Genomic DNA, 12,878 nt, shown 5'->3' with positions numbered 1-12,878 from the left:
TCAGTGATACTAAATTTCAAACATAAATATTGTTAAAAGAAAAGGTGCAATCTATCTATCCCAGCCTCAGACCAGAAAAGAAAAAGGAAACCATCTACATGTGTCCCTGCCCCCACACCAAACAGACTGCTGTGCTTCGGCAGGGGTGGGTAAAAGGGTGAAATGGATAGGAAAAAACAGAAACATGGATAAAATTATATAAATAACTGTTGTTATTCTTGGACTGTGCAATGCAGATCAACACTTGAATGAATGTTGCCTTACAGAAATCTCAGGGCACAATGAAGCCTTGTTGTGACTCTAAACTTTGTTCAAAGCCAGAAGCCAAGAAAAAGTTTTCAGATATCTTGACAGAGAACCACGATGGAGTGTTTTACCGATGGCTCTGAAAGAAACTGCCATGAATGCTATTTTTATTCAGATTATGACGTGTGTGTGTGTGTGTGTGTGTGTGTGTGTGTGTGTGTGTGTGTGTGTGATCCTTAAAGTAGCTTCTGATATTCATTTTGTTAAGGAATAAAAAAGACAACACCAAATATCAATGTAACTATTTAGAGCTTAATTTTAAGAATCCTGATCGGATAAATGCCACAAAGAGACCAAATTTCCTCCTCATAAGGGAATTGATATTCCTGGGGCAGCACTTAATATAGTTTTTAATCTAACATAGATATTGATTTTGATTTTAGTGAGTTAGTGTCAAGCAAAAATAATAATTACTAAAGTAAGTATGTTTAAATAACCAAGAGTATTACTAATAAGAATGAGCATCAATGGTAACATATGATTTCATAAATATTAATAATGTAATACCAAGGATAAAGCCACATATCTATATTGAAAACTCCCAAAATAAAGCAAAACAAAATAAAATTTAGCTAAGTTCACAATACCATCAGAGTATGGGAAGGAGGAGAAATTCACAATTTGCAAGAGATGGGGACAGGCAGCGAGCCTTTCTGCTGTGGCTAGGAGAGCAGTGTTCAGAACATACCCTGGCCACTTCCTCCTCAGTGTGGTCTAAAGTCAGTCTGAAGCCACAAACTTGGAGTTCTAATCCTGTTCAACTTTTTCCTAGTTATCTTACATGGGGAAAATCCCAAATGTGTTAGTAAACTTTTATATGCTGGTTGGATGATTACATGCTAAGCACCTGCTATCTGTCAGTTTTCTAGATATTTAGTAAACTCCAGTAAAGAAGAGAAAAGAAGCTCTCCATCCATCACAGAAATAGCCAGTGTGTAAATTGTCAAGTCGGTTGGAACGTAAGTACAATTAAGGGGGGCAACAGAAGAGGAGAAAACAAACCAACTAGCAGGGGTTCACATTGACATTTAAAGTGTGGTAACAAGGGTAGATTGCAAAGCTACTGTAAAGATGAACTCAATAGGGTTATGTTTGTTTTTGCCATTGTCGTTGTAACACATGACCACAAATGCAGAGACTCACAGTGTCGCAAATTTGTGGGCTGGAGATAGGGCTTAGCTGTGAAGAGTGCTGGCTGATCTTCCAAGACCAATTCTAGTTAAAAAGACCCAAAACCCTCTTCTGACCTCAGTGGGGCACCATGGTACACAGATACATATGCAAGAAAAACACCCATACACATAAAAAATAACTTTCCATGTTACACATGTATCACACTTGAAAGACCAAAATGGTTCTCACTGAGCTTAACTCAAGGTGTCCATGGGCGACCAGAGCCTTTGCCTGCCTAGAGAAGAATAGACTGATTACCTCACTTGTTCTCTCAGTGGACAGCTCAGCCTCTTGGACACATGCTTCCAAACTCTCCTTTTATCATCTCAACTCCTCTAGCTGACCTTACTTCTTTCCCTAATCTAAACTCTTCATTGCATATAATGTCTACTGCGATAAAAACCTGATCATTTCCTGCCTCATGCTTATAAATCCTTAACTCCATCCCCTCTGCCAAGATCATTTTTTCATGAAAGGTAGCATGTTAGAGGGTTCAGGTCTGAACACCTTGGCCTCAGAAAAGGCTCGGAATCTGCTGCTTGGTGAACTGGCTTTGTCCCTACTTCTTCCAAAGTGGAGGATTTCCCTTTTGCCTCTCCTTTCATGCCAGTCCTATTATGCACACATGCATATGTTTTGCATATAGACCAAGTGGCCATTACGAACCCTCTGAACTCTCTCTGCTCCCAGGTGCCAAGAGTCAGGGCCCTCCCACCACCCAGGGCAGAGGAAGTAGCAAAGGCTGGAAGGAGCCAGGCTTAGCGACTCATTCTCCCCTGGATTTCCTGTTTCCCTCCCTTGCCAAACCTCACTTCTGAAAAGCAGGCTTCACCTTCTATGAGTCAGGTCAGTGCAAAAAAAAAAAAAAAAAAAAAAAAAACTGATGTCATATAGGGCTGTTAACAGATGAGGGTGTTTTTTTGGGTGGGAGGGGGAGATGTGAATGAAGCCTCAAGCAGAAGGCTTGACCTCCAGTTTGTATGTTCTGTCTTCAATGTGGGCCCTGGGGTGCTGGGCAGAAGTGCTGTGCTGCCCTGAGGCTCTCAGGACAAGTCCCACTAGTGTGCATGCCAGGGTGGGGTGTGCTCATATGTGTTCCCCATAACCTGGATGTGTTGCTTGTGATTTGATCGTCTTCAGAAAGGAGCTGTGACAAGCTGGAAACCCAGGGCCACTCCTGTGAATGCTAGCAGCTGAAAGGGGTCTTTGTTTCAAGGCCGGCCACATCATCTGGGCAGAAGTCCAGGGGCAAAGGAAAAGGGGGGAGGGGTCAGGCCTGTGGCTCATCATGTAGTCACCTCCTTGCTGAGAAGCCAGGGGTCCCAGCCAGACACATAACAGTGTCCTCTGGCTCACAGGACTAGATACCCATTCATTCCTTTACTACCCATAGCAGGAATCACAAAGCAAACTCCACGGTTCTGTTACCAGCACTGTTGTTAATAGCCATGCCATTAGGGAAAGAGGCAACAGGCCATTCCTTCACAAACGACCAAAGGGAAATAACAAGAGTTTCCTGTAGGAAACTGTGACAGTGTGAAACTAATTAGTTTAGAAAGTCTAAAAAAAATCAAGTAGGCAGTCAAAAAGAAGAAGGTAAGTGCAGATTGCAGTTTAGAGAAGGTGTAAGTAGTTTGCTTTCTGGTGAATCTGGCAGGGTTAGGCTTGTGTGACGAGCTACAGCTTTTGCTTTTGTTCTCTTCACCTTTATGTGGTATCTGGGTAGCCTGCCCATGGGATCTGTGGCCCAGCTTTACTGCCAAGACTTTCTTTAGCTTACTAGAGGAACCACATACAGAAATAGTATCCCCAAATCTGACTAGGAGTGACAAGCATTCCCACTAATTACATCACTAGTTGATAGCACAATATCAAATCTTATGCTTGGTATTTAAAAGTCTCTTAGGTATAGTGGTGGCTATGGGAAATGGCAATTTTTTTTTTTTTTTTGGTTCTTACACAGGACTCTCTATAATGCATATAAAGTCACATTTCCAGTAATCTGTTTCTCCCTATGGGGAGAGCTGACATAAGCTTTGCATCTGTTTATTTTGAATTCTTTCAGAAGGTAAATATAGGATACTTTGTTTTTATACTTTTATCTTTCTTCAATCTTTAAAGCCCTAGTTATTCCAAACAAAAACAAACCCTTATCATAGTGGACGACATTGGAAGATACAGACATCCACCATCAAATGTCATCCACTAAGATAAGGGTTTGATGTCTGCACAGATACCTATCAGCCCAAGATACGCTCTACATCTGTCACAACTGGTATGAAAACTGTAAGAGGCCCTGCTGGTATAAGATATGGAAGGAGAAAGAATAAAGACACGTATAGCTGAATAACCCTGAATTCCTTTCTCACTGAGCTCCTGGCTTTTACTTAAGCTGCTTCTAGTCCTAAAATGCTACAAGGGTAGGGACAATGAAAAGTTAATCACAGGCTAAATGTCCCAATGAAATCATTATAGTTTGAGTTTAGATTATGTGGTGCATGTTTTTTGCTAACATGAATTAGTGAGTGAAAGACCAAATCTTGATCCATGGATGAACCACATGAAGTAGGAAGACAAAATTAAGTAGAAGATGAAGGATCAAACACATGACATCTTTTTCCTGCATGGTTTTGTCCTTCTTTACATCTTTCTAAGCCCTGTCTGCTCCTAATACAACTAAAATTGAAATGTGAATGTGGGTCTTTGATTTCCATGATGAAACAGGGCACCAGGATTACATTTAAAAGGAGACTGTAGCTTATACAAAACTCATGTGTGTGCTATTTTATATTTCCCAAAGCCTTAATGCATGCTGGTAATAAATTATTAAATTATTTTTAATTGTGCAAATACGTATTAATCCCTCCTATTGTAAGAGCTCAAATGTATGCATCCCTAAGCACCGTCTCTTGCTAGAGATCATACAGATATGTGACAGTGGCTTTCTCTAGAGCACAGAGCCTATCATTCCCAATGAGATCCTTTAAATATGCTCCAAGGTTAACGTCTCTATGGAGATTTACTTCTCTATGGTGTCTACTTGCAAACCAGAAAAAGGAAAGGAAGCTTTTGGAGGTGGCCCATGAAAAGGAAAGAGAAAGCCCACTCTGAAACTGTGAGATCATACTTACCTGAGTTGTGGTGGCAGCTTGAACCTGTTACGCACATCATCAAAGCGGTTGCCCAGGTAAGGTGTGTCCACGGTCACAAATATGGCCTTGTAACCCATCTTCTCTGCTCGCTTCACTAACTGCCTGCTGACCTCACGGTCTTTGTAGATGTACAGTTGCATCCAGCGGAGTGTCTCAGGACCAGCCTCTGCCACTTCTTCTATTGAGGAGGTGGCCCAAGAACTCAGCATCATGCCAGTCCCCATGGTCTGACAGGCTGTAATGGAAAGGAGAAAATCAATATAGACCTGGCACAGCTCCTTCTCCTAGACTGGGGTTTTGTTCAAGAGGAAAAGACTTCTACAAAGATAACCTGTTAGCATGAACTCAAATCTTTAAAAGTAAATAAAAACACATGCATAGATTTTCACTGTTATTGTATATTTAAAGAGAAATAAATGAATAACAAAGGATTTTCTATAGCTGTAAATAGAAATACTGAGAGCAACCTGAATTACCTTCTTGGGGGTACTGGTTATACTGTATGTAATTAATATATAAAACAAATAAATATAATAAATATACTGTATAAAATAAATACATACAATCACTAGGGATAGCATTGTTGCAAATGTTAATTTTATGTGTCAGCTTGACTAGGCCATTATGCCAAGATATTTGGGCAAACGGATCTAGATGTTATGATGAAGGTACTTTTCAATGAAATTAGCATTCAAAGTTGTAGTAGAACTGAATAAAGCAGATCGCCTGCTGTTGTATGGCCTCATTGCATCTGAGGAAGACTTGAAATATGACTTAAATCTCTCCTAAGAAAGAAAAGGAAATTCTCCCAGAAGATTGACTTTAATCTTGACATTAATATCACCTTTCATCACGTCTCCAGCTTTCTGCTTAGTCAGCAGATTTGGAGTTTGGTGCCTCCAAAATTTTGTAACCCAAATTATAAAAATGAGACTCTGTCATAAATATAGATATAGAGATAGATAAATAGATGATAGATGGATGGATGGATGGATGGATGGATGGATGGATGGATGGATAAATAGATAGGATACTGATATCTATATTTGGGGATAGATCTTATTGATTCCATCTCTCTGAAGGACTCTGGCTCTTAAAATTATAAAATATTTATAGACATACAAATATAATGAAGATATATAGATACATTAAAATGAAAAGTTCAAAAACCAACATGTATGCCATGATCCCAATTTCTACAAATTATAGCTCACCTAAACAAAACTAAATGTTAATGAGTAATAAAAGCATGGGTGAGTTCAAGTTTTCCTTCCTTTTCATATTTCTGAATTTCTTTTTTTTAAAGCATTTACTGAGACACATTCTACCATTTGTAACCCCTTCAAAAAAGGTGTGAGCTACATATCAAAAGCAGAGTCATCCTTTTGATCAGAGTAACACTAAATGAGAAATTTGCCTTGGAAGACTCTAAAGAACATTGGTGATGGGACTTTCTCCTTAATAGACAGTAAAACAGGTGAGTTTAGTGGGATTGCTGATTCAATGTCTGCATATACAGGAAGTTCTAAGAAAAAAGCACAAATATCCAGTTGTTACAGAATCCCAAGTCACTCATGTTAGCTGAATGGTCACTCTGTGTTGAATGGGAATGAATGTACTTGTTGGAGTGACACAGGGTGATGATGGGAATCCAGTGAGATGGTGGTTATGAAGTTTATCTGAGGGGTTCCATGCTCAAACTTTTGCCATCAACAAAGTCTCTTCAAACCCTTATAAAAGAAACATGCAGTTTCTTACTCCATTTTTTGCTTGTTTGTTTTTTTTTTGTTTTGACATATGTTCACCTTATAGTAATCTAAAGGAATATGAAATTTTACAAAGCCTTTTTAGAAACAGAACTGAAAATGTGTCTACCCAAGTAAGAACAGATTTGCAAATGAACTGGTTCATTCCAGCTTCACACTTATGCTCTTCAATGTACTGAAGTTTACAGACCAAACGTCATTGTACATGCCTGTTATTCCTCATTTGGGAAGCTGAGGTGGGGGGGGGGTTAAGTTTAAGGCCATCTTCGATTTCCTGTTGCCACAAAAGAAATTTAAGGCCAGCCCCAGCTACATAGTATGCCCCAAGCTCAAAAATAAAAACAAATTAATATACTTCCATTCTAATAGGTAAATAACCATAGCTGTGAAGCAATTACTGCTCTGTCCTTAATTCCTGTCAAATGTCCCAGAGTATTGTATCGTGCCATCATTTCCTCCCCTCACTGAGGGTTCCTTGGAACTTTTACAGACCAGTAACTTTTCTAATATATGACATGCCTTACAGGATCCACACCTGCATAAGAGACCAGTAGTCTAAGCATCACTTGTAATAGTTGAACACCCATTGTTGTACTGGATGCTGAGGTTTTCACACACCACCTTCACCTGAGAGATAAAGATAAGCCCTTCTAGCATACCGTGCACATTGGAGATAAAGATCACAAGTTTTAAATTTTTGTAAGTACCTGAACATTGTCAGAGAAATCCTGATAATTTGCACACAGAGATATGCTCATCTTCTCATTCCCAACTGATTTTGAATCTCCTTGTGCAATCAAAATCTGTGACCTCCCACTCCCAAGGATAAGAGCAGTAAGATTTTGGTCTACAAAGGACAGGCTTCAGCTTCCCTCTCTATTCCCAGATTTGTGACTGTCCACCACACAGCTACACAGGTGACTTAGTATTTTCACAAAGCCTGCTTAACAGAGCTCTCAGCCAAAGCACTGTTGCTATGAAAGCACAGCCTGGCTCTTTCCAGGGATGAAGGTTTCTAATACTGCTCCAAAGTTGAAGATTCACAGTCGTCAGCACATCCTAAAGATAACATATCCAGAGCCAGTGAGATGGTTTAGTGGGTAAAACGCTTGCTGTGAAAACCTCATGACCTGAGTTCAATCCCTGGAGCCCACATAAAAGAAGAAGGAAAGAACTAACTCCACAAAGTTATCCTCTGACCTGTACATACACACACACCATGACATGGATACGCACACACATATCACACACACACATACACACACACACACATATAATGATGATGATGATGATAAAAATAAATGTAAGATGATATATCTGGAACATACTACCAAGTAAACATGAATCCCAAGAGACCTCTTGGAACTTTGTTTTCTTGCTTTTGATGTCTTGTTTGTCATTCTAAAGGTATAACTTAAAGAATAGACCTCTACTAGGGAAAGATGTTTGTTTCTTTGGTCTCACTGAACAGTCCAGCCTGACCTGAAATTCGGTATGTATTTGGGCTGACCTTGAACAAGAGACCCACGTGTCACTACCTCCTAAGTGCTGAAATTTCAGTTGTGTGGCACCACATCCAAGTAAGCTTTTATTTTAAAGTTGTATCCATTATTTTTATTTTATTCCATGAATATTTTTCTTGCATATGTGTGTGTGTGCATATGTATGTATGTATGTATATCATATGTGTTCCTGGTGCCCACAGAAGCCAAAAGAGGGTATAAAACCCCTGGAACTGGAATTTCAGATAGCTGTGAGTTGCTTAATAATTTAATCTGCAAGAGCAACAACTGCTTTGGACCACTGAGAAATTTCTCTAGTCCCCTAGCTAAACTTTGATAGTCTAGGTTAAGTCAGAGTTTGTTGATACACTTTGTGTTCCTTTCTTCTCTTTATTGGGCAGTAGCAGTCATACTCATGCCATTGGTCTGAGGGAAATTCAGATATTCATACATCAACAAAACAGACAACAGTGTGATCACTGCACATAGGCATTGAAAGCAAAGACATACGAGCCAGGAGATAAAGCTGATGTGTCAGAATGACAATAGGTGATAACAGGTTGAGTATCCAAGGCCTGGCAACAGTCCCAGCTTTACCACCCATGAAGCACATTCCATCTGCAAAGTCATTCTAAGCCAGCTGTCCCACCTATTTATAGTAATAATGTAGTAATAATGGACAGTTATTTAAATTAAGACAAGGTCTGTGAATATTACCTCTGTGTACACTGAGGTCATGTGACTGAGAAGGGTTAGGTGCAATCACTTCTAGCACAATATGAAAATGGAGGTTCAAGAGCACTGCTAAATTGTTCATGATTTGTCAGAGATATTTTTAGCATCATTGTAAGTTAATATGTACCATAGTCAGCAATGTTTCTTGCTTTCTAATATACATACACCTATGTATTTTAATTGACAAGTGGTAATTGTGTATATGATGGTGGGACAATGTGATGATTTGACTCATATGCACATATGCTCATATGTAAAAGATACTCAGTTATGCTAAATTACATGCAACTAATTTTGTGAAGAACAAATCAAAAGTCTGTTCTTCAAGGCTATGTATGAGGTTTAGTAAAGCAGTTGAATAGTATTACAAGAGTTTGAGTTCAACCCATAGCACTAAATAAAAGTTAAAATTCCTACTCAGCAATTTTGAACTATATAATACATCAGTATTCAGTGTTGTTTAATGTAGCACAATAGATTCTCAGCAGCTATTCCTCTAGTCTACACTAGACATTGGTCAACACCTTCCTTTCATCTATTCTCATCCTTGAATACTAGCTTCTCCTTTCTACTGCATTATCCTAGACTTTGATTGACATCCTTCTTTATCCATCCTCATCCCCCAATCCTAGCTTCTAGTTTCTATCACTTTACTCTCTAATTTCATAATATTCCATTGTGCATCCATATCACATTTTCACATTTTCTTTATTTGGTCATCCATTAATACAGATATAATTTTAGCACACCAATTTCAATCCATTTGAATGTTTACTCAAAAGTAGGATTGTTGGATCACATTGTGATTTTGTTTTTAATTTTTTAAGAGATTTCCCTGACCTAATGTGTGTCTCAGAAGAACAAAGAAGACAGTTAACAAGAGAAATAACTGTCACTGAACTGGAAGAAAACATGGACAAAGTACATATCAGATAAGGGGCTGACATTCAAAGTATATGAGAAACTTAGTTCAATAGCAAGAATGTAACCCACAAAACAGACTGTTTAATAATGCCAACAGTACTCAATTCTGCAGAAAGTTCCTCTCATATATACCGAAATAGAGTCTCATTAAAGTCAAATCATGTACACTTGGGCAAAGCTAAGTGTACATGAAGTTAAGTAGTATGGCTCTGCCCATGAACCACCATCCAGCAAAGGCTTAACTACATTTTTACCCTGTGGCATCTATAATTGGATACAAAAGAACTGAGCTACCCCTGGGGCTAACACAAATCCTAAAGACCAGCATGCAGTGACTTACATAAATTAGAACAAGTTAATAGCTCAGAAGAATATCATACCTGGCAAGGTCTGCCTTATGGCTGAACAGTGCCACTGTGCCCCTGCAATGGGGGCAGGTCTCTTTATTTCAAGTTTTAATGAAAATGTTTCCTTCTGATGCAGGTAATGTGCATGTGGAAAAGAAGATAGGACAACTTTTGTTATAATATACAATATGCTATAATATTATAAATGTTTGGATCCCAAGCCCATCCATGCTGGATGCATCTCTCTCCTGAACTAGAGTGGTTGTGTCATGTTACATGGTCATCCTCAGATCAACAGGCTCTGAGAAGACCTTGGGGTTCTTCAGAAGGCAATGATTTCCATGCTGCCTCTAACAGCTTCACATTAGAGGACTTAATCCATTCCTTCTGGAACTTATACAGAGCTTTCATCCCAAGGTTTGTCTATCCTTCTAAGGTTTGATGTCTAGTAGTATCTGTATAGATGTTGATGAACTTCAGATTCTAACTAGTTGACCTAAAGTAAGACCTGAGATGCATGTTTCTTCAAATCTGCTGAGTGTTTTCAAGGCTGGTGACCACCAACGATTCTTTGAAGAGCAATGCAATATATATTTTCTTTCTTGTGTGCTCATAAAAGTGCATGGGCTGCATTTGGAAAGAATTCCCAGAAAAATGAGAGAAAAAACACTGGCCATGGATAGTGAAGGGGGCATTTGTTCTCACATGGCTTGCCAGTTTCTGACATCACCCTGGTGATGCCCCTTTGTTCTCTGTTGACACCTACTGGGTAGGGGCACAGGTCATACACTATATTTGCTCCCATATCCACCTCTGACTGGTTTTATACTGAGGAGTTAAATCGCATTACAGCAATTATCCTCCAAGCATTTAGCCATCACCAGATGTGTTCCATAAGATGGCTTATCCACAGTTTGCTCAGCTTCCTAGATTTCAGATAGAAGAATGAATTAATGACCGAATCCAAATTTAAATGTCCAAAGATGGAAAAGGAGAAAGAGTAGTTATGCAAAGCTGAGAAATTATAATTTACCAATTATAAAATAGCTTCCAAATGTTTAATGTCAAGTCCAGGAGTCGTATGAATAGGATGCTGAGTGATCAGATAAAACAAAAACTCATCGTGCAGTGTGTAACAGGGAAGAAACTAAGACAGATAGCCATCTACAGTCACACCAGAGAAGTTATGAATATTACTAGAAACATTAACTTGTGATAGACCATCACATACTCTGAGTGGGGCACAAAAATTGAGCATTTTGAAATACTTTGATTTCAAATGATTTATTTGAACATTATCTCTCTCTTATGGGAAAAGAAAATTGAGCTTCCTAACCTATGTTTTCAAAAGAAAAGGAAGAACGAAAGAAAGATAGAAAGAAAGAGGAGAGAAGGAAAGAGAAAGGTTTAATTTGTTCAAAAGTCTAAACTTTTAAGATGCATTTGATTAAAATGCTCCTACAAAACTTAGTCACCAAAACATCTGTGCTGAAAACAATTTTGTTGGGCAATTTGAAATACTTTGATTTCAAATTATTTATTTAAACATTATCGCTCTTCTATGGAAAAGAGACTTGAGCTTCCTTACTTATGTGTCTATAAAAAAGAGGAGAGGAGGAAAGAGAAAGGTTTCATTTGTTCAAAACTCTAAACTTTTTAAGATGCAATTGATTAAAATGCTCCTCCAAAACTTAGTCACCGAAACATCTGTGCTGAAAACAATTTTGTTGGAAAAACTAATTTTGTCATCTGCACAGGAAGTCCTTGTGTAATGGGGAAAATATGCAGTGACAGAGTACCAAGCCACCGTGCGTTCTAAACTCAAAAGTCTGACATGCTGAAGTACTTGCATAAATGTACACCTTAATGTCCATTGCATGTCAGCCCTTCATCATGCAGGGACTAATGACATGACCAACGCTGTTGTGAGAGTGGCTAAAAGTATTGTTAGACTTCTCTAGAAAAAGAAAGCTCTGGGGAACCTAACTAAGTTGAAGTGTAAATTATGCTTGAACTATTCAGAAGTTGTCAAACAAACCTTAAATTGCCATTTAAGGATTTAACCAGTTTAAGCACTTTCAACAAAGGGTGGGAAACCAGGTTTATTTTACAATTCTTTTAACACTAGTCACTTTCTGAATTAGAGCAGAACATCTTCAAGGATCACAATAGCCTGCCACTTTATTTTGGGATTTGGTGCCATACAAAGGTGCTTGTAAAGAGCCAGCAATCCCAGCCACACCTTAGAGCTCCCTACCTTGCTTCAGCCCATCTCCAGGGCACAACACTGAGACACAATAAAACATCATCTCACCTGTTTGTTATTCTCCTGTGTTCTGACTGAGTGGTCCAGTCCTGGTGTCACTGGCACACAATGAGAAAGAGACGACCCTGCAGTCGACACTTCTTAATGACGAGTGACTTTGATGAGCATCAAGGTTCTACCAGGCACCAACTCCCACAGCTTAACCCCCTCAGGGTTGAGACAAACTACACCCCAGCTGTTTCCTGTCATATCTCAGTGTCCACTAAGAAGTCACAAAAGCAAGTACAAGCTCTCCACAAAGCTACTCAATTAACAAAAATTTTGGTGCACACTCCTTTATATCATGCCATTTGATGTTGTTCATTAATCAGCTAGGTTCTAATTTATAATAGCCATTTTTGATGGGCAGATTTTATTTCCTAAAAAGTGATTTTGATACTGAATTTAACTTTCAAAAATTGAAATTGTAAGATATGAAACTGTTTATTTCGTTACAGATTCTCTTTAATTACAGTGGTTCAACTTACAGTTTTCTAGTTCATGGTAGAGAAAAAATATGCCTTCAGTAGGGACCATACCTCAAATTTTGAACCTTATTATTTTCCCAGTCCATCAAGAGTCCAAATGGTTCCCTCTTGCTGTGCACTACAACCTCCATTTGCCTAGAGGGACACAGAGCAATCAGTGTGAAACTGGGTTGCTAAGCC

The 12,878-nt window shown here is 38.8% G+C and overlaps 1 protein-coding gene across 1 annotated transcript in view; it reads right to left on the bottom strand.

Moving 5' to 3' along the window:
• Hao1 (hydroxyacid oxidase 1) overlaps positions 1–12,878 on the bottom strand; it is a 47,655-nt gene that overhangs the window by 20,334 nt on the left and 14,443 nt on the right. Inside the window, exon 3 of the mRNA XM_051183315.1 lies at positions 4,611–4,866. Coding sequence (XP_051039272.1) covers positions 4,611–4,866 — 256 coding nt within the window. The remainder of the gene's footprint in view (positions 1–4,610; positions 4,867–12,878) is intronic.

The sequence above is a fragment of the Phodopus roborovskii genome, unplaced genomic scaffold (assembly GCF_943737965.1).
Source record: "Phodopus roborovskii unplaced genomic scaffold, PHOROB, whole genome shotgun sequence".
NCBI lineage: Eukaryota > Metazoa > Chordata > Mammalia > Rodentia > Cricetidae > Phodopus > Phodopus roborovskii.
This window is presented reverse-complemented; position numbering and strand designations above follow the sequence as displayed.